Raw genomic sequence first — 26,161 nt, 5'->3', positions numbered from 1 at the left:
TTCTGATGCCGTTTAGTTTGACGCTGTCTGAGATCTGAGGATGTCCTAAAATGAACACTAGGTGTTCAATTTAGGACATGGTGGAGTTTGTAGTATCCATGGCAACTGGAGGACTACACATGGGTTTACTTTACACGAGTGAACTAGCTTGCAGAAAACAACTATTTTGTATAATATCAAAAGTACATTTTCTTGCTCTACCAGTTGACAGAAATAACACCATGGTATTCACTTTAAAAGCTGCTACTTAAGCTAATTCAGAAAGCTAGTCAACAGCTCCCTCATCTAGCTAGCTTTGATTAAAAAAGTTTAGTTTGAGGGCGTTTTGTCTGAGAATGATGGCGTTTGGTTTGAGAGCATTTTGTCTGAGAATTACGGCGTTTGGTTTGAGAATGTTTTGTCTGAGAATGACGCTGTTTAGTTTGAGAGCGTTTTGTCTGAGAATGACGGAGGTCTTTCTGAGACTGAAGCCGTTTCGACTGAGTCTGATGACTTTTGGTCTGAGACTTGACGCCTTTTCGTTTGAGTCTGACACTTTAGTCTGAGATCTGAGGATGTCCTAAAATGAACACTGTACTGTGCAGGAGCACATTATACTCAAATACAATCACAGTAACGATTATTGATTCTTTATTCATTAGTGTGCGTATGGGTTTTATAACAGCTCTCAAGGGTCACAAGTATTATTTTACGCTGGTCAAAGAAATTTGATTAGTTAACTACTGATTAGTCAGCTGAAAGTGACAGCTTTAAAATCCTTTTGAATTAAGGCCTCAGTATACTCTAGTTTTGTATGTGTACGCATGCACGTACGTAAAAGCTACGCATGTGGCATTGTTCACATACTCCACTGCATTCTTTATGTCTGTGGTTCCCAGACTTTCTGTGCTGGGCCCCCTGCATAAGAAAGAAAGTGTGTACCTACATACGTACACACATACGTACCCCCCCCCCCCCACTTGTCTCCAAGTGGCGTCTTAGCTTGTTTGGCTTCAAGCTGTCACAAGCTAGCACTTTAAGACAGACAACACAGGCCTTTCCTAATTACCAAGCCCAAACAAAATCTGCTGATTTTTTTTCAAATCTTCTGCGGTTATTCAGACTGAAAATCTGCAGAATTCCGCTAGCCTTCCTGCTCTTATGTCGGACCGACCGAAGATGTTCCACAATAGTTTGACGCCAAATATGGTCGATGAATGTTGACAAACTTTGCAAAAAAATATTGATCCATCCTCAAAGATCAGCTGAAAAATCCTTGGCCCCGTCTATTGTAATTTTGGTTGATAAGTGATTCTGTGTCAGTTCTTCAGGGCTGAATTTCAGCATTTTTTGCAAACGTTTTTATATTGGCTGCAGTAGCTAGTCAAACGTGAATGTTGGTGTATCAGTTTCAGGGTTGACAGACTTCCTTCGATTGCTATTACAGACCAACCTACACTGGTGGCAATGGGTTCAGTTTACAGGTTATTTCAAAAGAATAGAGACGTAATATGAATTGACAAGTTTATTTACATTTAGCCTCAGAACAATGCATTTGTATTTGAAATTCTGCGGGTTTTTGTCGGAATTCTGCGCTTGCAAATTATGTTTGGGCCTGCTCATTACCCACCGTTGTAAGCTACAGGTGAAGGCAAACAAGATATGTGTCGTCATATTTTCTAGTCTTTGCCTTGGAAGGAAATAGCTTTGGAAGCACATTTTGCAATGTTTCATCCTCTGCTTTGCGTTGACGTGGGAGCTCTCGTCAAAAACGTGTCCATGTTATGCTAGTAGTGTCATTTATTGATTGATTGGTTCATTCCATCCGCGCCCCCCCCTGCAATGGCTCTGCGCCCCCACTTTGGGTACCACAGCTTTATGTCAACATGGGTGTTTAAAAGCTATGTCCACTAGGAGGCAGCTCAGCAACAAAGCATTTACAAATGTTTTTAAAATGTACGTGACAAAATACGTTGTCAACTACTTCAGATTTTTTACACCAGCAATAACCATGGTGACAGAGGAGGGGTATTATTAATGTATGTATTCATGTCTAATTGCGAGCCAGCTCATGTATTATTACTACTACCACTACACCGTTTCTTGTTTTCATCTTGCAGCACGTCAGAGGATCTTTGGTATACTGCTCCATCATTTTTGCTCATGCGTACATTTATGGGCAAGGGAAACAAGCACAAAGTATGTTCCTGCCGATAGTTCCCCTGTAACAGGATCAGCGTACTTGCATCATCAATGAAGAAAAGGCACATTTGGAACAGAATGCGGAACAGTTATGCTTGATCCGAGTTTTGACTTGATTTTACAGACCTAGAACACAGTCTAACAAGCAACTCAATGTTTGAGGAAGCCCCATTTCCCTCAGTACAGATCCAGTCAGTTTGGATCATAGCAGTGTAGTTGGTTGGATGTCATGAAAGTGAGCGTTTTATTGATATCATAAAGTATGAGATGTTTTTGATACAACGCCTGAATTATAGAGTAATACAGTATGTCAACTGGTACCAAAAGGATAAACTCACTTTTACAGCTCAGAGAGACTCTTCATAATAGGTGGATGAAAAGAGAGTGGGAAATTTGTGTGTGTGTAGAGAAAGAGAGAGACAAATAGACGAATGAAGAATTGAATGCTTGACCCTTAAGTTGACCTGAAGTCAACTTAAGGGTCTACAGTTCATATACGGTATGTCCAGATCTGGACTCTTGGGTATAGCCTAGCAACATATCAGATTTCAAGTGGTGCTGTGCTTCTGAAGAATTTAGATTTCTGATCTTTTAGATCTTTAATCAAGTTAAGGGTTACTAGGAAAAAAATTATGCTCAGGAGAAAGAGAGAAAAAAAGAGATCGAGAAGATACCTGCAAGAGAGAGTAGGCGCAGACTCCTCATGCCAAACAAATGCTGCAGACCGAAGTCCTGTACCTGTACATGAACAGAAACAAAGAACGCAGGATGGATTGATATAGGATGAGGCATCAGCAATTTATAACTTTAACCATCTTCACCTGTATCAGTATCAAACAACTTCTTATTATTTAAATGTTATAGGACTGAATGGTGAGTGTGTGTCTTTGTGTGTGGGCCCAGACTATATACATTTTGTGTGTGTGTGTGTGTGTGTGTGTGTGTATGTATTACGATACATACACACACATTCTGTGCATTTTGTTTGTTAGTCTTGTCATAAAAAACAGTAATCCGGTACCAAGTTGGTAAAAAAACAGTTTGATACCAGAATTTCTGTAGTTACGCTACTACAAAGTACCGGGTCTACCTGGTACCCAAGCAGCTTGCCCCCCAAAAAAAATCTCACCAGAAGTTGCTGGTGGCTGTCTGAAAAGTTGCTACATTTTTTATGCACTAGGGAAGGCGAAAAGTTTTTAAATCTAACGACAAAGTCGATAAATTGGCAACACCGGACAAGCAGCTAATGCTGCAGGGGCTTGACTAAAAGTTGGCGACAAGAATAGTGCAAGAGCCACATCTGGAAATACTTTGGGTGTGAGGCAGATGACAATAAGAACATAGTTAATCACCAGAAACCAATTTGCAAACATCAGTTCATGTCTTTATGGTTTTCAGTATACCACAAATACATAATACTGGTGCATACGAAAGGAGAGGTCACAACAGTGTTAACACATTGTGTTTCTTAGTCTTGTCATAAAAAACAGTAATCCGGTACCAAGTTGGTAAAAAAACAAAAAAACAGTTTGATACCAGAATTTCTGTAGTTACGCTACTACAAAGTACCGGGTCTACCCGGTACCCAAGCAGCTTGCCCCCCAAAAAAAATCTCACCAGAAGTTGCTGGTGGCTCTCTGAAAAGTTGCTACATTTTTTATGCACTAGGGACGGCGAAAAGTCTCTAAATCTAACGACAAAGTCGATAAATTGGCAACACCGGACAAGCAGCTAATGCTGCAGGGGCTCGACTAAAAGTTGTTAAGTTATGTTCAAGTCAAAATGTATATTTTTGAACTCTACAAATGATATCTAAGTCATCTGCTGAGTTTGCTTAATGTTTACACTCAGTCCACACACATTTTTTGCCTTAAGGCCTAACATGCATTGTGATTTTATTAATGTTCTGTTGTAATAAGTATGCTACAACCTTAAATATTGTAGGTGACTGTTACTGTAATCAAATGAGAGTTGTTCAGTAACCTATTTTTGCTTTGGTATCGATAGTATTGAGTACCGTGAAATTTCACTGGTATTGGTACCGACTACTCAAATGTTGGTACAGTGACAACACTAGTGTGTGTGTGTGTGTGTGTGTGTGTGTGTGTGTGTACAGTACCTGACAGCACCAGCGCAGGTAGAGGCTCCTTAGTGAGGACATAGTGGAGAGGTACCCTAGACCTGTGTCTGTGATCCGTACACACCTGTAAAGCAAGTGAGAGAGGAGAGACAAGCAGATCAGTTAGTAAGAGTGCAGTCAGCCATTCTTTTACAAAACACAGATAGCAGGCAGCCCATTTGTATCAAAGAGATGGAAACCAAATGTACTGTATCTATATGGTTAGGGAATTGATGCATTGTAAAACAAAGGTCACTAATAACTCAGTTTTTAAAATAACTTTATTCTCATGATTAAAAGGTAGACTGTTACTTCATCATATATTGAGGAGGAGTACAATACAAATAATGCAAACAAAAATAAAAAGTGGTAGAAGTAAATAGCCTACAAAACATAAGTGGACAAGCATAGGAAATTATGCAAATATGGCAGGTAAAGGGAAATTTGTGCTGAAATTACTTCTTCCTAGCAAAGAAGCAGACAGAATTGACTAACCTAAAATGCTGCCAAAGATAAGATTTAAAATATAGCTGCAAGCAGCGATGAGGGTTCCTCCGCAAAATGGCAAAATATACATGCACACTGTAGAAGACCGTGAGTTGGACAACAAGAGAGCAAAACTACTTAATGTTTGGCCAACAACAGGCTGAATGGGGATTTGAACTCATGAGCATGAGGTTACAAGTCAGTCTCTCCATCCTCTCTGCTACACACCAACCGTTGAGATTGCATGAATAGAAAGAGCAGTATATTAGCTTTGGTCAGCTTTGGGACAAAGGTTAAGAAACGGTTTACATTTCAAGGTGAAATTGCATGAAATTGTGCATGGTATTTCAGAATGATGTCATCCTGTTTAACTAAACATATAATCAAAATTATGACAGGCCAAAAGACAATGGCTGGATTCCAACCTACTACCTTTTACAGGACACCATCCCAGCCCATTGAGCTATTCTCAGTGTTGAATATTGTCATGTTCAGTTACTGTATAAAAAAGTAAGCTGTTTCTCCTGTGGTAAGGGTTGTAAGATTCAGCCAACGTTGAAACTGCTTTAATTCAATCATATTTTGACATATCAAGGTGAAATTGTTTGTGGTACTTCAGAATGATGTAATCCTGTTGAACTAAACAGATAATCAAAATTATGAAAGGCCAAAAGACTATGGCTGGATTCTAACCTACGACCTTATACTTTACAGGTCACCATCCCAGCCCATTGAGCTCAAGTTCAAGTTCAAGTCTTTTATTTGTCAAGTACACAGAACAACACAAGGTTATACTGGGCACTAAAATTCTTAAGACAAGACAACTCAAGCACCTGGCATAACATAACATAAGTACAAGGAACATAATTTACATCTATGCTGAGCTTAAATAAGTCATCGTCGTCATCTGCCGCTTGTCCAGGGATCGGGTCGCGGGGGCAACGACCTAAGCAGGGAGGCCCAGGCTTCCCTCTCCCCGGCCACTTCCACCACCTCTTTCTGGGGGACACCGGGCTTAAATAAGTGAAACTTCCTAAATATACCGAACAATAAATAATCGACTATACCAACCCTAATACTAAAACTTCCTAAATTACAGATAACAATAAATAGTACACTATACTAACCCTAAATGCACAAAAAAACCTGTTTCAACCCTATAACCTATTCTAACCTAAGTGGAGTACAGTACAATAGTGCAAATTTGCAGATCAGTGACTATGTCAATGACCATACAGGAACCTGGTGGCGAGGTACAGTGAGGTACAGTAGTGCAATGTAACTGATAGTGCAACCAGTAGCTGAAAGTGACAGTGTATAAGTGACTAGTGTGCAGTAAATCAATGTCCATATCAGTGTCCATTCAGAAGCCTGATGGCCCTTGGGTAGATCCTGTTGTCCAGTCTGCGTGTGCGCAACCGGATGCTGCGGTAACGCCTGCCAGAAGGCAACGGGGTAAAGAGACTGAAGGAAGGGTGGGAACAGTCTCTTAGAATCCTGTCGGCTTTCCTTAGGCAACATGTGTGGTAGGTGTCCTGTAGGGCTGGGAGCTTCCTGCCGATGATGAACTCAGCAGAACGGACCACACTTCGTAGGGCCTTGCGGTCCCGGTCTGTGCAGCTCCCATACCACACTGTAATACAACCAGTCAGAATGCTCTCTATAGTGCATCTGTAAAGGTTAGTGAGGATGACTGAGTCCATACAAAACCTTCAGTCTCCTCAGGAAGAAGAGGCGCTTACGGGCCTCTTTGACCACCTTGTCCGTGTGAACAGACCAGGTGAGGTCATTGCTGATGTTCACCCCGTGGAACTTGAAGCAGCTGACCTTCTCCACTTCCGATCCATTGATGAGTAGGGGTGCATGCTCCTCCTCCTGCCGCCTCCTATAATCCACGATCATCTCCTTGGTCTTGCTGATGTTAAGAGAGAGGTTATTGTCCTGACACCATGATGTCAGGGTGTCAACCTCCTCTCTGTAGGCTGACTCGTCACTGTCAGAGATGAAGCCCACAATGGTTGTGTCGTCAGCAAACTTAACAAGGAGGTTGGAGCTGTGCGTTGCCGCAAAGTCGTGGGTGAACAAGGAGAACAGGAGAGGGCTGAGCACACAGCCCTGGGGGGTGCCTGTGTTGGTGATCAGTACAGATGAGGTGCGGTCACCGATTATCACCACCTGTGGCCTCCCCGTCAGGAAGTGGAAGATCCAGGGATGCAAACACATGTATGGTCAAAAAAGAGAGAGGTAATTGAATCCCTCGCCCCGTGGCAAATATCCATATAGTTACATTGCCACCAACCCCCCGACATCCCCGGCCCACCCCTATAGGCACAAAGTAAAATGAAATTCTGAAAATCAAAATACACCAACACTAATTTAGAAGTTTCAATTACATTTTTTATTCAGAAACATACACTTTTATTAAAGTATCTAGCACGTTTTACTCCTTCCTCCTCTTCTTCCTGGCCACCTCCTGACGCGTATCCTGGGCCTTCCGTCTGGCTGCATTCATTTTCTGAACAGGAGAGGTGTCTGACTCTCTTTGGCCAGAGCAGAGGTCTTGGCCTTCTCGGCACTCTCACGTGGCACTGCAGCCATACTCCACCTGCCTCTTCTGCTTTGCCTCTGTCCGTCTTGTCCCTTTTCCCTGCAGCCCTAATGTTCTGGCAGATAATTTTATCAACTGGCCCCATGTTGATGTCATCTCTTTTAAACATGCCAATGCCAGTCTTGCCCCTGGACCTCAGCACATACTTCACAGTCTGCACTGCATCAAAGGTGGAGATCTTCATGTTAGACCTTTTAGTGTCCATCACATCTCCCATGAGGCTAAAGGAGGACTCTACCAGTGACAACCTGGCTGAGAGCTGGATACTTCCCCAAACTCATTACATGGGCCAACCACATCACTATGTCATCTCCGTCTTCATACTTGGCCAGGTTGGGCTCCACATTGTATCTTATGATCTCCTGGGTGATGTCACTCTCTAGGGGCACTAAATGCTTCATTATCCTAGCCAACTCCTTCAGCTGAGTAACAGCTTGGGAACGGCCCCTCACCACAGGATCAATGGAGGACAAGGCCTGTAGGGTCCTACTTTTGAGAGGCAGTTTGTTCTGCATGTACTTGCCACAAGCTGTATATGCCTTGGTCACCTTCCCAATAAAATCCATGATTATCTGCAACACATAACATACAGAAACATGTTTATCCTCAGGTTTCATGGCTGCAGCACAATGGCAAGTTTCTCAATACTGTTTTCCCCCCAAAGGAAATAATTTTTACTTTCCTAAACAATTAATAAAAATACATTTTAAATGTACAAGATGTTAAACAGTTTTAACAGTCTACATATAAATGTACAAATCAGTCAAACGGAAAGAATAATTACAATACATGTTCCATTAGTCCCATATGCTGTCCTTTCGCGATTACGCTGTTGCATTTTTTAACCAGTAGGTGGCAGCATGAAGGTATACTGCTGTTCTGAACCGCTAAAACGAAAAGAAAATTTAAAGTAGTAGTAAACTTAATTTAAAATACTAACCGGATGCTTTGGATGGGCTGCAATCAGGTCTTCTGCGACTTTCCCAACATAAATCTGGGAGTGAAGTGTGTTATTGGCCAAGTCCAATTCTAGCAATTTGTTTAGCGACGTCTTCAGATGCTCGGGCTTGATGAAGCAGGCAAGAAAGTTGATGAACACTTCAAGTTGCTTGTCATGAAGCTTGTGAACCAAGGTTTTACTTCCCTTCAATGAACATAAAAATCGAATTTTTACAACTGACTGAACTTCCTGTTGTTTTTCAATAAACATCAGAATCATCTTACTTCTATGTTGAGTTGCATACACTGTATACAAAAATACTCACTTGAAAGACCATGACGTATTCCATCAAAATTGGGAGGACACCAAGGTACACACTAAGATTAAGATCTACTTTTTGGTTTTCCACCCAAATCTTCTTTACAATTCGGGCCTTCCTTTTCTTCCCCAAGTCAGTCATTCCTTTATAAAAAGACAAAGATACAATATATAACAGTGCATACGCATTTAAAGTTTGTGCAATACCAATGGTATACATAAAATGTTGCAAAGATTTTAACAGTATGAGTACTTTTTAGGCTAATAAGATATAATAATAATAATTTACCTGGGACAAGTAATATTTCGTTGTACAGTTCTTGGTCCTGCTTTCCCATAAATCCAAAGTAGAGCACTCTGAACACAGGTAACATTCTTTTCGTGTTGATCCCTACATCATAAGCTGACAACCAGCGATGGGAGACAAATTGCTGGGGATTGGTGGCAGGTATGTCCAGAAACTCTGCTATTTCCTTCAGGTACGCCAACTGTAAGTAAAGACATAACATATCTTAAACTACTAGTAACACTGAAAACAGTTAATAGACTAGTTAGAAACTGATTTTTCATAAAAAATGTAATGTATGTTCAGATACCTGATCTGATGCCCATCGATGGTCTGTGTGTATGTCTGCAAAGAGCTGCTCCAAGTAGTTTTCAAAAGGTTCTGCAAATCTCTTTGCAGCGTTGTGAACGTGATGGCAAGAGTCACCATCCACATCCAGCAGAGTGAGACAATGCTTCTCTCGGATCCTTGTCTCCAGCCCTGATTTGCTCCCACGCATCACATTGCATGAGTCTAGCATTATGCTGATTAGGTTTGACCAAGGAATGTTGTTTTTCTGAAAAAAGTCAAACATCAACCTCTCCAAACTGGCTAAACTGACTTTTACAACTTCAAGGGAGCCCAGGTGTTCAACCACAACCCCATTCAGCTCATCGTTGAAGTGGCTGACGAGCATAGAAAGGACCTTCTTATTACTACTGGAGGTACTCTCATCCACATTCAGAGAGAAGGGGTATTGTCGTAATTTGGAGAATGTTTTCTCCGCAAATATATGGCCCATACCATACACCATTTTGTTCGTAGCTGCAGTGCGGGACAGTTTCATTTGGCTGAGGGCTGCCTTGTCTGCAGCTAGACACTGGCTTAACTCCACCAACACAGGTGCCATTGTCAGAGGTAAAGAGTGCTCAGCAATAACTGCCAGGACCATTACCTAGTAAATAGAGAAAGAAAATTCAAATTACTAATTCATTTTAAACACATTTTGTGATTTGAATTATTTTTGTTTAACTAGTCTTCAACACACACACACACACACTCACCTCTCCATTAGCAATGCAATTACACATAGGCACTGGAAGCTTAACACTTTCCCTGATCTTTTCTGCTGCTGAGGCCTGGTTCTGAGTACCTGGTAAAGGATCTTCCTTACGGAGGAGTTGAGCCACACTTTGAGTTGATAAGATTGAGGTCACTCTGTTTGTGTGTATGGATGTCTGACAGTGTGCAAACAGGGCATGCACCCCTCTGCTACTGTAGTTAATCTCCTTCATGCAGAGAGTGCATTTAGCACTACCCTTTTTTTAAATTTTCTTAAAAACGTCAGAGAGTATGAATGTGTGTTCGACTGCATTGACCTTAATTGTAGTTTCAAGTTTCAGCCAAGACCATTTCCAACTGCTTTTTACAGCCTCTATCAATCTGTTGCACAAGAAGTGCTTCACTTTCCTCAATTTCCCTCATTCTGCAAATTAATAGAGTTGAATATTTTAGGAAATATCATAACGGACTGCAAATAGTTCACTCTGCCCCTTTCCAACGCAATGCTAGCTAAGCAACAGCAAACAAAGTCAAGGGAAATCTAGACGTTAACCATAGTACATCCATGAGTTTGCACCATTTGAAAATAACGCAGCTTGTCACTCAAGATAGGCGAAAGTAGCCAATTTAATATAAAAATGCATGACATGCAAATGACTTATGTGGCTACAGCCATCCATAATTTACCTGCAAGCTAGCACTAGGTCTTTTACAGGTGAACTTTATGTAGCTAAGACGTAATGTTATAGGTTACACACACACACAACATATTACCTACCCAATGTATAGGCCTAGCTAGTTGAAATGTTTTATAAATTACATGACTAGTAGATTTTATAACATTATAAACCAAAAATATCCTTACCTCCAGCGATCTCACCAGTTGCCAGTACGGGAAGGCGCGGCGCCAAACTCTGGTCTGGTCTCTCACGGAGAAATTTGTTGCGGTGACAGATTCACGTGCCAAATTGTAAACGCGCCAAAACTCACGCAAACGTTGCTATGGGACACGGTTGTTGCTATTTGGTACCAGTGTCACACACTGAACAATACAGCCAAGCAAATACAGTAGCTAGTTGTTTGCCAAAATTACACTGAAATGAGGAGTGCTAAGTTTATGGTATGGCTAATGAAACCTTGCGATTTCTTATTTGGTAGAGGCAATCCAGAATTACTGTTGATGAAATTAGGCTTTAATCAGACCCCCCCCCCCCCCTTAAAAAAAAACTCTTCGGATCTGCACGATTCACATATGTCACCCAAACTGCCGTGAAAAAAGCGAGAGGCGCCGAAAGGCGCGCTGTTTGCATCCCTGAAGATCCACTTGCAGAGGGAGGTGCTTAGTCCCAGGTCCACAAGTTCGGACACCAGTCTGGAGGGGATGATGGTGTTGAATGCAGAGCTGTAGTCAATGTACAGCATCCTCACGTATGTATTCCCCTCGTCCAGGTGGGAGAGAGCGGTGTGCATAGGGTCCAGTGTGAGGGGCAGCAAAGAGCAGATGAATGATTTGACTAGCCACTCGAAGCACTTCATGATGACAGAGGTCAGTGCTATCGGGCGATAGTCGTTCAGACATGTGACCTTGGTGTTCTTGGGCACAGGGATAATGGTGGTCCTCTTGAAGCAGGTGGGGAGTACAGACAGGTTAAGGGAGAGGTTGAAGATGTCACTGAAGACCCCTGCCAGCTGGTCAGCGCAGCCCCTGAGGGCCCTACCTAAAATGCCGTCTGGGCCAGGTGCCTTGCGAGGGTTGATCTTAAAGCACAGCCTCACCTCGGCTACAGTTAGTGTAGGCACACCGCTGGCTTGGCCTTCAGGTAGCTACACTGCAAGGGGGTCACTGTCCATCTCAAAACGAGCGTGGAAGGAGTTCAGCTCGTCTGGCAGTAGGACAGAGGACTGGGTCTCATTGTAGCCTCTCCCTTTGTAGTCTGTAATGGCTTTAAGTCCACTCCACATGCGCCTGGGGTCAGAGCCATGGTAGCTGGACTCCACCTTGGTTCTGTAAGCCCTTTTCGCTGCTTTGATGGCCTTCAGAAGGTTGTATCTGGCCTTCCTGTACCCATCAGGGTCCCCAGAGTTAAAGGCGACAGTGCGGGCTCTCAGCTTGGCCCGGACCGCAGCATCAACCCAGGGCTTCTGATTTGGGAAAGACCGTACAACCTTCTTGGGGACAACGTCATCAATGCAGTGCTGGATGTAGCTGGAGACAGTGTCTGAGTATTCGTTCATGTCCCCATCTGCTGCCTCCCTGAACATCAGCCAGTCAGTGGTGTCAAAGCAGTCCTGGAGGGTCGCCATACACTTGTCACTCCATAGGTGAACTGACCTCTGAACCGGTCTGACCTGTAAGTTTTTGTTCATATGCGGGGAGGAGAAGAATGGAGGTGTGATCAGCCTTCCCAAAAGCAGGGCAGGGGAGGGGTTTGTAACTCCCCTTGAATGTTGTATAACAATGGTCAAGGATCTGGTCTCCACATGTGAAGAAGTCAATATGCTGATAGTACTTGGGCAGGACTTTCTTAATGTTTGCTCTGTTGAAATCACCAACAACAATGAAGGCTGCCTCTGGGTGCACATTTTCCAGACCATTGATAATCCCATACAGTTCATCCAAAGCAGCGGCCTTGTCTTCCTGGGGAGAGATGTAGATCGCACTCATGACGACCGCAGTGAATTCCCAAGGTAGATATAAGGGTCTGATTTTTACAGTTAGCAGGACCGGAGAGCTGTGAGATGCTAATACCGCTACATCCGTAGCCCAGAGAGAGTTACCCATTAGCCTGGCTGCCTGCCCAACTTCTCCCGCCCACAAAAAAATGTGTTCGGGAAGTTGGGTCTGGAGGGTCTACAGAAAACCCAGAATCGGGACGGACCAGGGAAATTGCCAGGGCGGGCTTTATACGATGATGGACAGATGATCAACAGTAACGTAATCAACAACATCACGAAAGAGCCCTTGGGTTGAATTCGTTTTCAACAAACAACATAATATGTTGCTCTGATTGGTTGTAGGTCTATCCAATTGAGCGTAGAGGCATTTGTTTTACGGGTTTGGTTGAAACACGCTCCGTACTAAAAGTCCAACGGAGAGTTTTCAGACTCATATTCTGACTAGAATTATGAGTATGACAACGTCAGGCTAAGTTACCCATAACACAGACCCCTCCGCCCCTGCACTTCCCTGAATCAGCTGTTCTGTCCTGGCGGTATATGGTGAATCCCAACGGTGTAACCGCTGCATCAGAGATCTCCGGAGACAGCCAGGTCTCGACGAACGCCAGTACACAGCAGTTCCTGATGTCCCGTTGGAATTTGACACGAGCGTTAAGTTCATCCATTTTGTTGTCGATGGACTGAACGTTAGCTAGTGAGATGGTTGGAAAAGCAGGTTTGAAGCACCGTTTCCGAGTTCGAACAAGAACTCCAGCACGCCGGCCTCGTTTCTTCTTCCTCCATCTTGCAGGTAAACAGAATGGCGGAACAACAAAGGGCCAGCTGCAGTCTGAGCTCGCACTCCGAAAAGTGGAATTAAAGTTCGTAAAATAATCCTTGCCAAGTGACAACTTCATGTCCAGAAGTGTCTGCCGGTCGTACTGAATAAACAACAATATAACGTTGAAAAAACAAGTAACTAACACTAAAATGACAAACAAAAAGCTAGGTTTTTGCGGAGCTTTCGTTGTCGAGGCCATCTCTTAGGGGCACCGGATGTTACTCCTATTACTCCTATTCTCAGTGTTGAATATTGTCATGTTCAGTTACTGTATGAAAAAGAAAGCCGTTTCTCCTGTGGTAAGAGTTGTTAGATTCAGCCAAAGTTGAAACTGCTTGTACATTTACTATAAAAACGGGACAACAGGATGCCTGGGTTGCTGCTGTAAAGAATAGCTTACTCGAAGTTTAAAAAAAACTGTGGGGTGCCATAACTTGTCATGGAAGGGAATTTCGAATCATGCCTAGCATCAGTGGCGATGTGTCCTGGCTTAGGCTACTGAAATGAATTTGTGCAACAGGTCCACCTGAACAATCAATTAACTTCATTAGAGATATTTCGGTTGTGAACCTGACACTACCATGCCTAGACTACAAGTAGCTATCTACAGTGGTGAACCTGGCTTGTTTTGCAGTGGTTTACAGTCTCGCTAAACAGATGATCGGAGTGTTGTGATGGGTTCAAATAAACATGCATTGCTTTGTTTTACAACCGGAGGATTGATCGGAAGCCTAGAAACCATTTTATCAAAATAAAAAATAAAAGACTATGCCTCTGACTGGTTTTGAACCTACAACCCTTTGCTTACCAGCACAAAATCTCAGCCAATTGAGCCATTCCCAGACATGGCTTACATAATGTTCAGTAACTGGATAATAAAATAAGCCGTTTCTCCAATTGCAAGCTTTGTCAAATTTGGTCCAAGTTCAAACAGCTGTATATCTGTCATATTTTGTAGGGCTGTCCCCAACTAAGATTTTCTTTGGTCGACCAAGACTTGACTAAAAGGTCTGAATATCGACTAATCAAAATTTGAAACGCTTTTCTTTTTTTTCACAAAAAAAAAAAAAACGTACAAACATTTTCGCAATCTGACTCAATGGCTGCTGGACATTGCAGATTCGGCCGCTAATAGCCTACTAATAATAAGACTCGTATCACCAGTCCTGTTGTAACCGAATTCCGATGGTATTTAGTATCTCTTACAATATACTACAAATTAAAAATATAGTTTGTTTAACATGAAAATCATCAGAGCGCACTTATCACTGCCTGAACTTGCAGCATGCGAACTTACGTAGAAGCCGAGTGGGGAACGGTGCAACAGAGAAATATTTTGTTGTCTTGGCCGGAGAAGATAATGTCATTCGATTTGGATGCGATTCTTATAGGCATATTCATTTTTCAACCCATCACGTTAGCATGAGCGAAATAGGGCTAGGCCAACTTACGTTTTTCAGGTGGTATGCCATCATATTCAAGGTCAAATTAGTAAGGGATAATGTATAAAACGCTGGTCATTATCGGGAAAATAAGCCCCGACAGGGCGAACAGCACCCCGACGCGAAGCGGACATTAAGATCAACAACAAAGGGGACACAACAATAATTGAAGCAAAAGCATACAGGTCTCAAACAAAAAATGAGAAACCCCACAACCTCTTCATTAAATGCCACCAGCACAACCTTGTAGAGCTAGACTAATCATGTTCTTTCACCTCTGGGCAAGATCTGTATTTAATATTTCAAGCTAGCTAATAACCTACAAAGATTATTATTATTCTTGTGTGAGAGATTTTCAAGAATCCTGTCTATACAAACTTTTCCCCAGATATCCTCCATCTTGTTCATTATATCCAGTGCTCGTCCAAACACCAGGGGCCTCATGTAAAAAGGATTGCGCAGCTTTCATACCAGAAGATGGTGTACGGCCAAAACTCGAAAAGTATCTACGCACAGAAATATTCACAGTTATAAAACCGGTCGTACGGCAGGTCCTGCGCACCTTTCCTTTATAAATCACAATCAACGTAAGATTGACCGCAGGTGAACGAGCCACTGACCCCGCTTTGCCTCCTCCCCTAAATTAATATGCAGATGGACTATAAATGCGCTCCTGAGGTCATTTGACTGAATTACCGTATTTCTTCGAATAAACGCCTTCCTCGAAGAAACGCCGGACCAAAAATGAACGTTAAACGCCGCAGCGTTCATTCGAGAGATACGGGGACTGTGAGATTGAGGTTCTGACAACAGAGGTGGAGGCGAGAAAATGTGTCCTGTTTGGCGGCCTGTCATCAGGTATTAGTGACAAAAGAAAGTCGGCAGAGTGGAAAACTCACTATTTGCGCCCTTTCTTGTTTTTAACCTGCAGCACTTTTATATTTAGCTAAATGTAAAGTGCATTACAAATAAAATTATCATTATTATTATAGGGCCATCAATGCTGTGGGTTCAGAGAACCGGACCATGGCAGAAATTAAGAATAAATGGTCCGATATAAAACTTTAGTGGTGGCGCATCGTAACAGCATGGCAGCTATAGGGTTAGCGTGACATGCATTTCCTGAGTGATTTTGTCGTTCGTTTGACAGCCTCAAGTTTAACAGAAGTTATTAAGTGGTGGCGGTATAAACAGAAGGCTATATAGTATTTCCCGTTTTGGGTTTTGGCATTTTGATGTGATTATCCACATTAATGATCCAACTTTTATTTTAATGTTTTTTGAATAGTCAACGTCATAAACGTACTAGTGGAAACATTGTTTTGTAATGTTTGGTGAGTCTCGGCACTTTTCAGTTAGAATTTGCCATGTTACATAGCCAGACAAGACTTTGCGGACGGTCCGCACATTCTCACGTCAAGTAAATCTTTATACATCACAAAGTGTGCGTGAAAACCAGTGTACGCAAGCTTTTTGTGCGTACACAACGTTTAAACATGAGGCCCCAAATCTTTACCAAAGCACTCACCTGTCAAGCACCAGTTCCTCAAGCTTATGCAGGTCGCAGGCGATATACTCCAGAGCCATGTCTGTTATGCGCGGGCACCAGGACAAGTCCAGACTGCGGAGTTTACGTAGGTTCTCAGCCACTAGTTCCACGCCATCGTCCGTGATCTTGGAGCAGCCAGAGAGGCTGAGTGCAGTCAGGTTGGGCAGGCTGTGCACCATGTTGACCACGCCATGGTTAGTAATCTCCCAGCATGAGTGGAGCCGCAGAGTGTGAGTGGTGTAGCCCTTGATGGGGAGTGAGAAACAGAGTTGATGATTATCTGGACACTATTGATATTATTTTATCCTGTAATTGTTTTGAGTTGGTATTATATCGGAGAGCAGCATTAGAACTGAGAAATTGCATCATGCTATGTCTCATTTATAGACATTTTGACAAATTGTTGTTTCTAGCTAGTTTGAGGAAATGTCTGCCTGCTAATTTAAGCCGTTATTATTAAGGACCAATCTGCTCCAACCAAGCTTGCCAATGGCCAGTGTTTTGGGTCCTACAGTACAAATCTCTCTAGTGATAGCTTTTGCCCAAAACATTTTTAACTCATGTTTTCTCATGTGTTTTCTATTTCAAGGAAAATCCTGTGTGTGTTCTCATCCGTGGACATCCTAAAACAAATAATTATACAATTAACAGTTTTGCTGTAAAACCTTTTTCAGTTTATGATACATTATTTCATTTTAACATTCCCTAAATTACTCAGATTTGCTAAATGGAGAAATTGAGGGATGGACCCACAGGCTTGTCTGGGGTATAAGCCTCATTAAGGTTCTAACATTAATGTATCTTCTGCCTGGTGCAAATAAGCACTTAAAACCTGTATGTAACGGGATTTGGCGTTGCTTATTGGTGGTGTAAGCTTATACTCCTTATTATGACATAATATCTTATTTCGTGAGCGATCAGCATGCAGTTGATGCAAAAATGATCTTACCTGTTTAGCTGTGAAGTAGGCCATAGCTGTGTCGGTGACATGATAGGCTTGCAAGCTGAGCTCTGACAAGTTGGGCAGTAGCTGGGAGATGGCAGCAATGGCGTCATCTGCTACATTGATGCAATCGCTAACACTAAGGGAAGTTAGCCGTGCATTAAGACTAGACCAAAGGCCTGCCTCTGTAAAGTCGTTACACCCAGACAGTTCCAAGTGCATTAGGCCCTGCATCTGCTCCAACATCACCTGCAGAGAAAAAAAAACATCCATAGGATGCACACACATTCAATTTGTTATGGTGTTGTAAATTATTTCAGGTGCACCTTCTCCCAGCTAAGGACACAGACGCTAAAGACAGCAACTGTACATTAACACACTTTCATCTGAATGATGTGGGGGGTCCAACTTTTTGTCCCCTCTTTCACATGTATCCATCTCTTTCCCTTCTCTCTCCAAGAAATTTAGAGAAATGTTAAGACCACAGCACTTCATTATGTTTATTCATAAATACTGTAAATTATCAACATTTAAACAGCAAGCAACCTAATTATGTTTTGGAAAGCATTTTATAAAGGTCTAACCATACTTATTGTCTTGTGCGCTTGCACATATGGCATGTATGGCACATTGCACAATCTATAATTCAAGTAATCTGTGTTAGTGTGTTTCACTGGCATCTTAATCACTGACTACATCTCCGGCACTGTGCACTAGTAAAAGACACTAGCACACAAAAACAGTTGAGCAGGCTGCACTCAAGAGAAAGTTAAGTATAAAGTTTCTGTCCATAACAAGGTATAGCATTCAAGTAGACAGGTGCAGTGTAGAGCAAAAGAATAAAGACCCATTGTTGTTCACAAAACCTTGCTCTAAATCAAGTGACCACCAGGTGGATCATGTGACATGGCATTCCAAAGGGCTAACATAACAGGTAGTGACCCAGCAGAATTCCTCTTATCCAGAAATTGTCACAGCAAGCAAGTTCTGGTTTATCATTTGTGCATGGATGTAGATGTTGCGTAGATGAACAAGACTGGTCGCATATTCTCCCAAAATTGTGTCTGTGCAACCTCAAAATATATTTGAGAGCATTTGTGCGAGTGCAAATAATAGTTATGTGCGACCTGTTTTAATATCTTTACAAAAGACTCGCTAATTACCCGACTGCACAGTATTTGCCTGCTGTGAGCTGATACAGTGGTCCACCATTTAATCCAACGTTACATAACCAATTGTACTTCACCTTTAAATTCTAATCTTCAATGCAGATTTTAGATTTATAATCAAATATTAATATTATCTTTGGATAAACTTTGGATAAAAGCGTCTGCTAAAATGAATAAATGTAAATTATCCATCAGTCACTCCTTGTCACTGCGCTCAGTTGTCACGTGACAGAGAGCTAACTAGCGCACAAAATAAATCTAGAACATAAAGATTTTAGTTGTGGTGCTCCTTTAGATGGGTTCTCCTAACTTTTTAAAGTTAAGTTTTACCACAAGTAAAAAGGTTACATTTAGTTTAGTTTAATCATGCCCATTTGCCAGTGGACAACTGACAAAATGTGTGGCATACAAATGTATGCATACGTTACTAAATTATTTTAAATGTTTAGGTATGAATTTGTCCAGAACAGCAATCACGTGTATGCAGAAAATCAATATAGTGCCTACCAAGTATCTAAACAGGACTATACATATTTACTTAAACATCTGAATATAAGACAACTGCCCCTCTTAAGCCTAAGTTGAATGAACCCTGACATAGTCAGTCTAATTTGCAGTGTTGTGCTGCTGTGTTAAGAGGTTTATAATACACCAGCATAACACAGGGATGTGGTGCGAAACATTGATAGTATATTGTACAATGTTACAGGAGCACCTCAGGACAAACTTTCAATGCATTTCTTTCATTCTCTTCCACCAAACCTTGTCGGCTTCCAGGAACACCACTAAACTCACCTCGAGACCTGCATCTGTTATAGTGGACCTCTTCAGGCTGACTGACTTCACGCCTTTCTTTGACAGTGGGTAGTTGTCGATGAACTCGCATATGTCCAGATCTGACACTCCCACCAGGCAGAAGGCCTGGAAGCCCCTAAGGGCAAAGGCTTGCAGGCTGACAAACTCCTTTTCCCCACTGGGCAGCATGGCATACAGCTCCTTGGCATGGAGGATGGGCGTCACACCATCCCAGAACTTTGGCTGGTATAGCACTTTCCTCCAGGTTTTACACACCTGGGCCAGTATGCACTTTTCAGCCGTGGTGAAGTACCACAGCAGCCGGTTTAGAAGCTTCTCGTCCAGGACCAGCTGGCGCTCCAGGAGTAGGGGCTTGGTTAAGGTGAGGGGCAGCTGGCGCAGCTGGGAGGGCTTGAGCCCCATTAGGGGGCTGCTGCCGTCCAGATCGGCCCCCGGGAGCGAGACAACAGTAGGGGGCAAGGGGTTGAGGGGGTCAAGGTGATGATAGGGCATGGAGGAGGGTGGGGGCAGGATGGAGGGCACCGAGGAGGACTGGCACAGGCGGTTCTTGGCGGCAGGTGTACCCTTGGTGATGCTGGCGCTGCCCAGGCCGTTAGGTTGGGGGGGCAGTTTGACCATGCCGTTTCGAGTCATGCAGGGAGACTTGAGCTCGCTGGGGGTGGACATGTTCAACATTGGGAACCTGGAGAGAGATGGGGATAGACAGAAAGAGCTCATGTATAGTGAGTATATACACAATAGTAGGGCTGCAAGATTATGGCCAAAATGATAATCACGATTATTTTGATCAATATTGAGATCACAATAAATTATCACGATTATTTATTGATTTTAACCTAATCAAATTTGATTGTCACAATGCATTGTACCTGCAGAATGAATGTGAATAAAACTCAAAATATACAATCAATAAAAAACTAACGATCTCCCTCCACACTAGCGTTTTCATATAGTTTTCCAAATGTTTGCCAAATGTTTACACAAACTACAGCAGTGACCTTAGAGAACTACAACTCTGTATTAACTTTTCTAACAAGCCCCCGACCATGGTGCACTGTGGGAAGGCCAGCGGTGCAGAGCGTTAAAAAACGCTGCAGTGTGAACGCACCGTTACGGTGCGTTCACACTGCAGCGGGGCGGGCTTCCCATTCATTTTCAATGAAACCAGGCGTTGACGCCCGCGTAGGGCATTGTGGGAAGGTGAGCGGGGCGGCGACGCTCGCATAGGGCATTGTGGGAAGGCGAGCGGGGCAGCGAAAGTTAGATTTTCTGAACTTTATGTAAATGAGGAGCGTGAAAACGCCAGCGATGGTCAATCGGGTTGGTTTCTTGTTTCTTGTAACGTAGCAACTGTTGGTAATGGTAAACATTTCTAGGTTTGACAATTTTCAAGATGGAAGAGCAACTCATCGTATGTGTCTTCCTACCCAGTATTGTATGATACGTCTATGTTAGATTACAGAGACGTAAACAAAAAAAAAATATGCCTGGCGCAGGGTTGCTGAGGTTGTCGGCGTCCTTGGTTTGTTGTATTTTGTACTTTAATTCAGTTTCTTCACATTACGTAACTTTCTTCTGTGCTAGCTGCATAGTCTAGCTAGCTCACCCGGCACACGATTGACATTCAACGCTGAAATGCTGGCTGGCGGCCACTCGCTATCCATACAGTGAATGTGTAGAGGCAAGTCATAATCTAGCGAATGATTTGCACAGATTTCGAGTAATATAATAAAAGGTTACACATGTCAACGTTTATGTCTGATGCATCTTTTTTTCCAGCCGGAAAAAGACCCGTTACATAGAGTGCGGGTGGCATTTAATCTTTCACTCGGCCTAAAAAAAGTGTGGAAAAAGTTTACCTATTGTGTGCTGAAGATAAGATCATGTCAGATCTAGAAAGCGTGTCGGATTCTTGCTTAATGTGTGTAAAAGTTTTATTTTGTCTGCACATTTGCCATGACATTATAGAACTACAACAGTGATTTAAGAGAACTACAGCTCTGAATGAATCTGTCTGGCACGCCCCCGAGCGTGGTGCACTGTGGGAAGACCGGCGGTGCTGAGCGGTAAAAAAGTCTGCAGTGTGAACGCACCGTTACGGTGCGTGTCCACTACAGAGGAGCAGCACGGAGCGTCGGCTTCCAATCCATTTTCAATGAAACTGGGCGTTGACGCTGGTGTAGGGCATTGTGGGAGCATACGAGAGCGTCAACGCCTGGTTTAGTTGAAAATGGATTGGAAGCCAACACGCCGCTCCACTGTAGTGGACACGCACCGTTAGCAGTGACGTGCAGTCAGGGTAGGCAAGGTAGGCACTGCCTACCCTGCCAAAATTCAAACTTACATTTTTTTATTAAATAATTGTATTTAATAAACTTGTATTTGTATTTTTACTGATTATTCTTGTGATTTATATGTGCAATATGTGTTATTCCAATTGTTTAGACGTTACGATGACAAATGTAGCAGTTACGCATAATCAAATACAACAAGATGGTAGAATAAGCAGTGCTTTTACTGTCCATTCATTGCGGACGACAACGAAAAACGATTGTGTATTCTTTAACATGTACGTCGAAAAGCACAACTCTGCTGTGCCTTTGCACGTAAATATGTTATGCCAGGAATCATCTACGTTACGTATCAAACATGGACCAATTAAAATCGAAATATTACTGGACATTTGCGCAGCTGACGTCATTACACCAGGTAAGCGTAATCCCCGCGAAATTCAAAGTGAAAATGACGGCAGCAGTATCTCCCCATATCGTAGAACTAAGACATTTTTCAAAGCTCGATTTTAATGGCAAAAATGAGTTGCTAGCAAGAGGGGAGGCCTATGCCAACCTTGCCTGAACTACACCAGCAAAAGGGACCAAAAATTGTCCGCTCGTTTTAAGGGACTGGTATGACAAAAAAAGAGCTGTGGCTGTGCTAGCAGTCAGCGGCGGATGGATTTTATCTACAAGTAATCTACCGATTGGTGAGTCAGAAACTATTTTGGGTTTAATTTTGAATTGGTTGAATTAATGCCGACTGCAAGCCATTTGCCTTCATATTCAATTAAGCCTGTGTGTGTTCTCATTGATGCTGACGGACAAACATAATTGGCCGTTGTGCAATAATTAAGGATAAAGATGGTTGCATTCTGATGCTGGACATTGGTGTGTGTGCGTGCGTGTGCGAGAGAGAGAGACTAAGATATGTCACGTCATGAGAGTAAGATATGTCATCCTGATTGGACATTTCTTGATATCAACTGTGCATGTGTGCCGCGCTTGTGCGTACTGTTTTGACGTAGCCTATTAGCCTAAACAATAAATTAGTAATAGTTATTTGAATGCTGAATTCGAAAGGGGAGGCAAAAAAATACACACTGCTGGCTGTTGGATTGTTTTAAAGCCTTTCTGTTCTAAAAAGCTTTTGAAAATGTCATTGACGTCATACACATCGTACAACCAGAGCTACTGCTTGACAGCAAGCTCTGGTCACTTACTTTTTTCTCTCAGGGCATCGACAACACAGCTGACAGGTTAGGCTCTCCCCATCGGTACACATGCTAGAAAGAGTTTTGGCTTGCTAATGTTGTTGCTAATGTTGCTAATGCTCTGACATTCTGATTCCGCTTCGGATGCCATCAAGCAGGAGCTCTGGTCGTATCAGTCCTTCACTAACCAATCAGCATTCATTAGCAGAATGCTAGCGTGTTATGGGCAACTACGACTCACCATGTAAGAAATCAAAATGACATAAGTACTCGTTAATTCAACTTTCGACCTATAATCCATGTTGAACATGCACAAACTACAATCAAATCGGAGATTTTTCAACGACAATCAGGCGAAAGAGACAAATGTAGCCGTTTAGCTCCATAGACTCCCATTCAACATGCACTCGCTCGCGATCACCCCCAGTGGAACTCTGGTGGAACTGCAGCCAAATTCGGTACAATGGGCTTAATAGGGAGTGGCAAGGCTCTCCTTAAATAGGCTCTGCTGACATCACCGCACGTCACTGGTCCCCAGCTGGAGCTGTCCCCGGAAATGTCCCTGGTTTTCAATGTGATCAACAACACACCCAGAACACAAATTTTAAAAAGAGTGAAAGAAAAACAATGACCAAACGTTTAGTCGCGTAGCCTACACGCCACAGGCTCAAGCAAGTAAGCCAGCAGCCAAGGCGGCAATTGAGCTCAGAGCACAAAGATGTTCTAGAATGCCCGTCTTTGTAGTATTTTGATTGGCTATTGAATATGCAGCGCGAGAGATTGTGTCCTTTTATTCATTCAGCCAGTTAGCTCTGACTAATCGAGTACAAGACAAGATTGCATTGTGATAGGTGGTTGACGAACGGTGATTCTTGTAAGCATCATTGCTTATCATCTGTCATATATTATTTAACCTATAATTATTATATAGATAATATGTATGCAGAGGGACGTGCACAGGAATTTTGAAGGGCAGTTGCTCTGGCCTGAAAAAGGGCACCCCCCAAGAACAAAAATAGCCTGCCTACTAATGATAATTCATGTAATGCATAACTTCCATCATTTATTCTTCTTGTTAAAACTAAATGTTTTAGACTAACCATCAGCAGACATGTAGCTTAGTTTTCCTACCAAAAAATTGTGATAATGGGCAGATAGCCGTCTGATTATTTAGGCTAAACGTGGCAAACAGAGCCTGGATTTATGAAGATTTTAATTGATTTCATAAAACTTGATGATGATTGTTAGTTTGTTATACATTTCTACAACTTAAAACTCACCTTTTCTGACAACGTCAAAGCAGTTTTTTATCGACACACAATAAAACAACCGTGACCGTCTCTTAAGTGATAGGCGGTTAGAACCGAAACAGTACTGTTCTGTAGCTAGTGGTACGTGCCAGTGGAGCGAGTGGTACATGTCAGTGCCTCCGCTGGTACATGACAGTAGCTAGTGGTACGTGACAGCGCCTCCACTGGTACATGACAGTCACTGTTCTGTTGATAGTGGTACGCAAGTGTCTTGTGGCAGTTGCATTGGGTGTCTTGCAGCTTTTGTTTACTGTCATGTCAACTAACTGCCCCGCGGCCATTTTAGAATAGGAGAACAGGCTATAAACTTATTTTAAAAAATAAGTTAAACTGTTTGTGCTAACAGACTCCATACCATACTTTTGATATCTCACTACAAGCTCACCATACAAAGTAGTCAATTTAGACATTATATTGCATATAGTGTAATGGTGTGACTGTAAAGCAGACTTGTACACACAAAATGAATTAGTAACAAACTATGAAATTATGAAAAAAACGGAATTTAAGCGTGCACATGAGCCACAGTTGTACTCTCCTAATGCACATTGTTGTGTTGTTATCAGCGCCACCTAGTGCCGTATATAATTAATTGTAATAACTGAAGTCAAAGTATGTACATTACTACATTTGCATTTAGATACTTTTGAGTAAATATAGTTGTTAATAATACTTCATTATTTTCATATGATATATCAATAAATGACACCCTATGATTGCAAATGTACTTTCTGGATTTTATACATATTGGAAACTACAAACTCTCCTGGATACAAATCTGTTTAAATCACTCACTCATTAAATCCCTTAAGATATCTTTATCACAACTGAAGTTACATTTTAAAGTCGACCTGTGTCAAAAAGTGATTTGGGAGAAAATCCTTTTGTTCGTAATGACGTTGTGAATGTAATTGTATAGGGTTAATAACTTCTCAGCAAGTTATTTCATTGATCAGTTGTTATGGGCTGCTGCAGCACTCAAAAGAGCAGGCAAACTAAGCATTTGATTTGACATGGCTTGAAAATCTTGCAAGCTCACATGTCCAAGTAATCATATACTTTTTGTACATTACAATGAAGTTTAGGGTGTTAACAATACAAAACATCAAAAATCTCAATTTTGACAGAAAACGATTTTTGATCTTTTATGGCTACAATGAGCGGCCGCAACATCCACGGGTTTCCGCAGGCCGCCACACATATAAAAAAAATAAAAGTAGCCTGTTCTCCTATTCTAAAATGGCCGCGGGGCAGTTAGTCTACATGACAGTAAACAAACGCTGCAAGACACCCAATGCAACTGCCACGAGAAACTTGCTACCACTATCAACAGAACAGTAACTGTCCTGTGCCAGCGGAGGCACTGGCACGTACCACTAGCTCCACTGGCACGTACCACTAGCTACAGGACAGTACAGTTTCGGTTCTAACCGCTACTGTCTTAAGTGGAAGAAAAGAAGGCTCAGGTGGCGGTTGCGTGCAGTACAGCAGGGTAAACAGTAGGGGGCATACCCCCCTCCCCCTTGTGACTTCCGCTCTTGTTGCCTATACGGGGGCGGATTTACCCATTAGGCAAAGTAGGCAGCCGCCTGGGGCCCCCAGCTGCCAGGGGACCCCTTGAAAGACCATAAAATACTATTTGATCAATAATAACTATAATAATAATAATATAAATCAATTAAAAGTCAAAACCATCCCCAAAAGTATCAACAAAGTACCAACAGATCGTTTATTCTATTTGTGTCAATGCAGGCTTCCCCTCCCACCCCATTCTACTGTGGACTATTCCATCGATTGCAGTAACTGCGCAGCAAAGCACGTAATTTCAGTTGGTTAATATGAGACAGTAGAAGAGTGAAATGAATGCAAAAATCAATTTGCTAAATGAAACGCAACTCCCCAAGCGGAGCACAAAAGAGAAAGACAAAAGAGGAGTGTAAGCAAGTGCTGCTCAGTGAAGTTTGGCT

General features: G+C 42.4%; 2 protein-coding genes across 3 annotated transcripts in view; both read right to left on the bottom strand.

The window, feature by feature from the left end:
• fbxl16 (F-box and leucine-rich repeat protein 16) overlaps nt 1–26,161 on the bottom strand; it is a 31,416-nt gene that overhangs the window by 2,255 nt on the left and 3,000 nt on the right. Inside the window, exons 2-6 of the mRNA XM_084676585.1 lie at nt 19,377–20,079; nt 17,419–17,661; nt 16,449–16,714; nt 4,301–4,385; nt 2,856–2,919 (exon numbers count right to left, since the gene is read on the bottom strand). Coding sequence (XP_084532711.1) covers nt 2,856–2,919; nt 4,301–4,385; nt 16,449–16,714; nt 17,419–17,661; nt 19,377–20,079 — 1,361 coding nt within the window. The remainder of the gene's footprint in view (nt 1–2,855; nt 2,920–4,300; nt 4,386–16,448; nt 16,715–17,418; nt 17,662–19,376; nt 20,080–26,161) is intronic.
• On the bottom strand, nt 7,162–10,771 carry LOC146253688 (uncharacterized). 2 transcript variants are annotated; one of them, XM_084678233.1, is made up of 5 exons: nt 9,249–10,771; nt 8,942–9,140; nt 8,660–8,796; nt 8,335–8,538; nt 7,162–7,966 (listed from the first exon to the last, which is right to left on the bottom strand). In XM_084678233.1, exons 1-5 carry the CDS (start codon nt 9,867–9,869, stop codon nt 7,616–7,618), a joined length of 1,512 nt encoding a protein of 503 aa, XP_084534359.1. In that variant the 5' UTR covers nt 9,870–10,771; the 3' UTR covers nt 7,162–7,615. The 2 variants fall into 2 exon arrangements, with proteins under 2 accessions (XP_084534359.1, XP_084534360.1); XM_084678234.1 differs by having other exon boundaries at nt 8,335–8,460.

This window comes from Hypomesus nipponensis, chromosome 17, assembly GCF_054491055.1.
Source record: "Hypomesus nipponensis isolate SF chromosome 17, ASM5449105v1, whole genome shotgun sequence".
NCBI classification, from domain to species: Eukaryota; Metazoa; Chordata; class Actinopteri; order Osmeriformes; family Osmeridae; genus Hypomesus; species Hypomesus nipponensis.
This window is presented reverse-complemented; position numbering and strand designations above follow the sequence as displayed.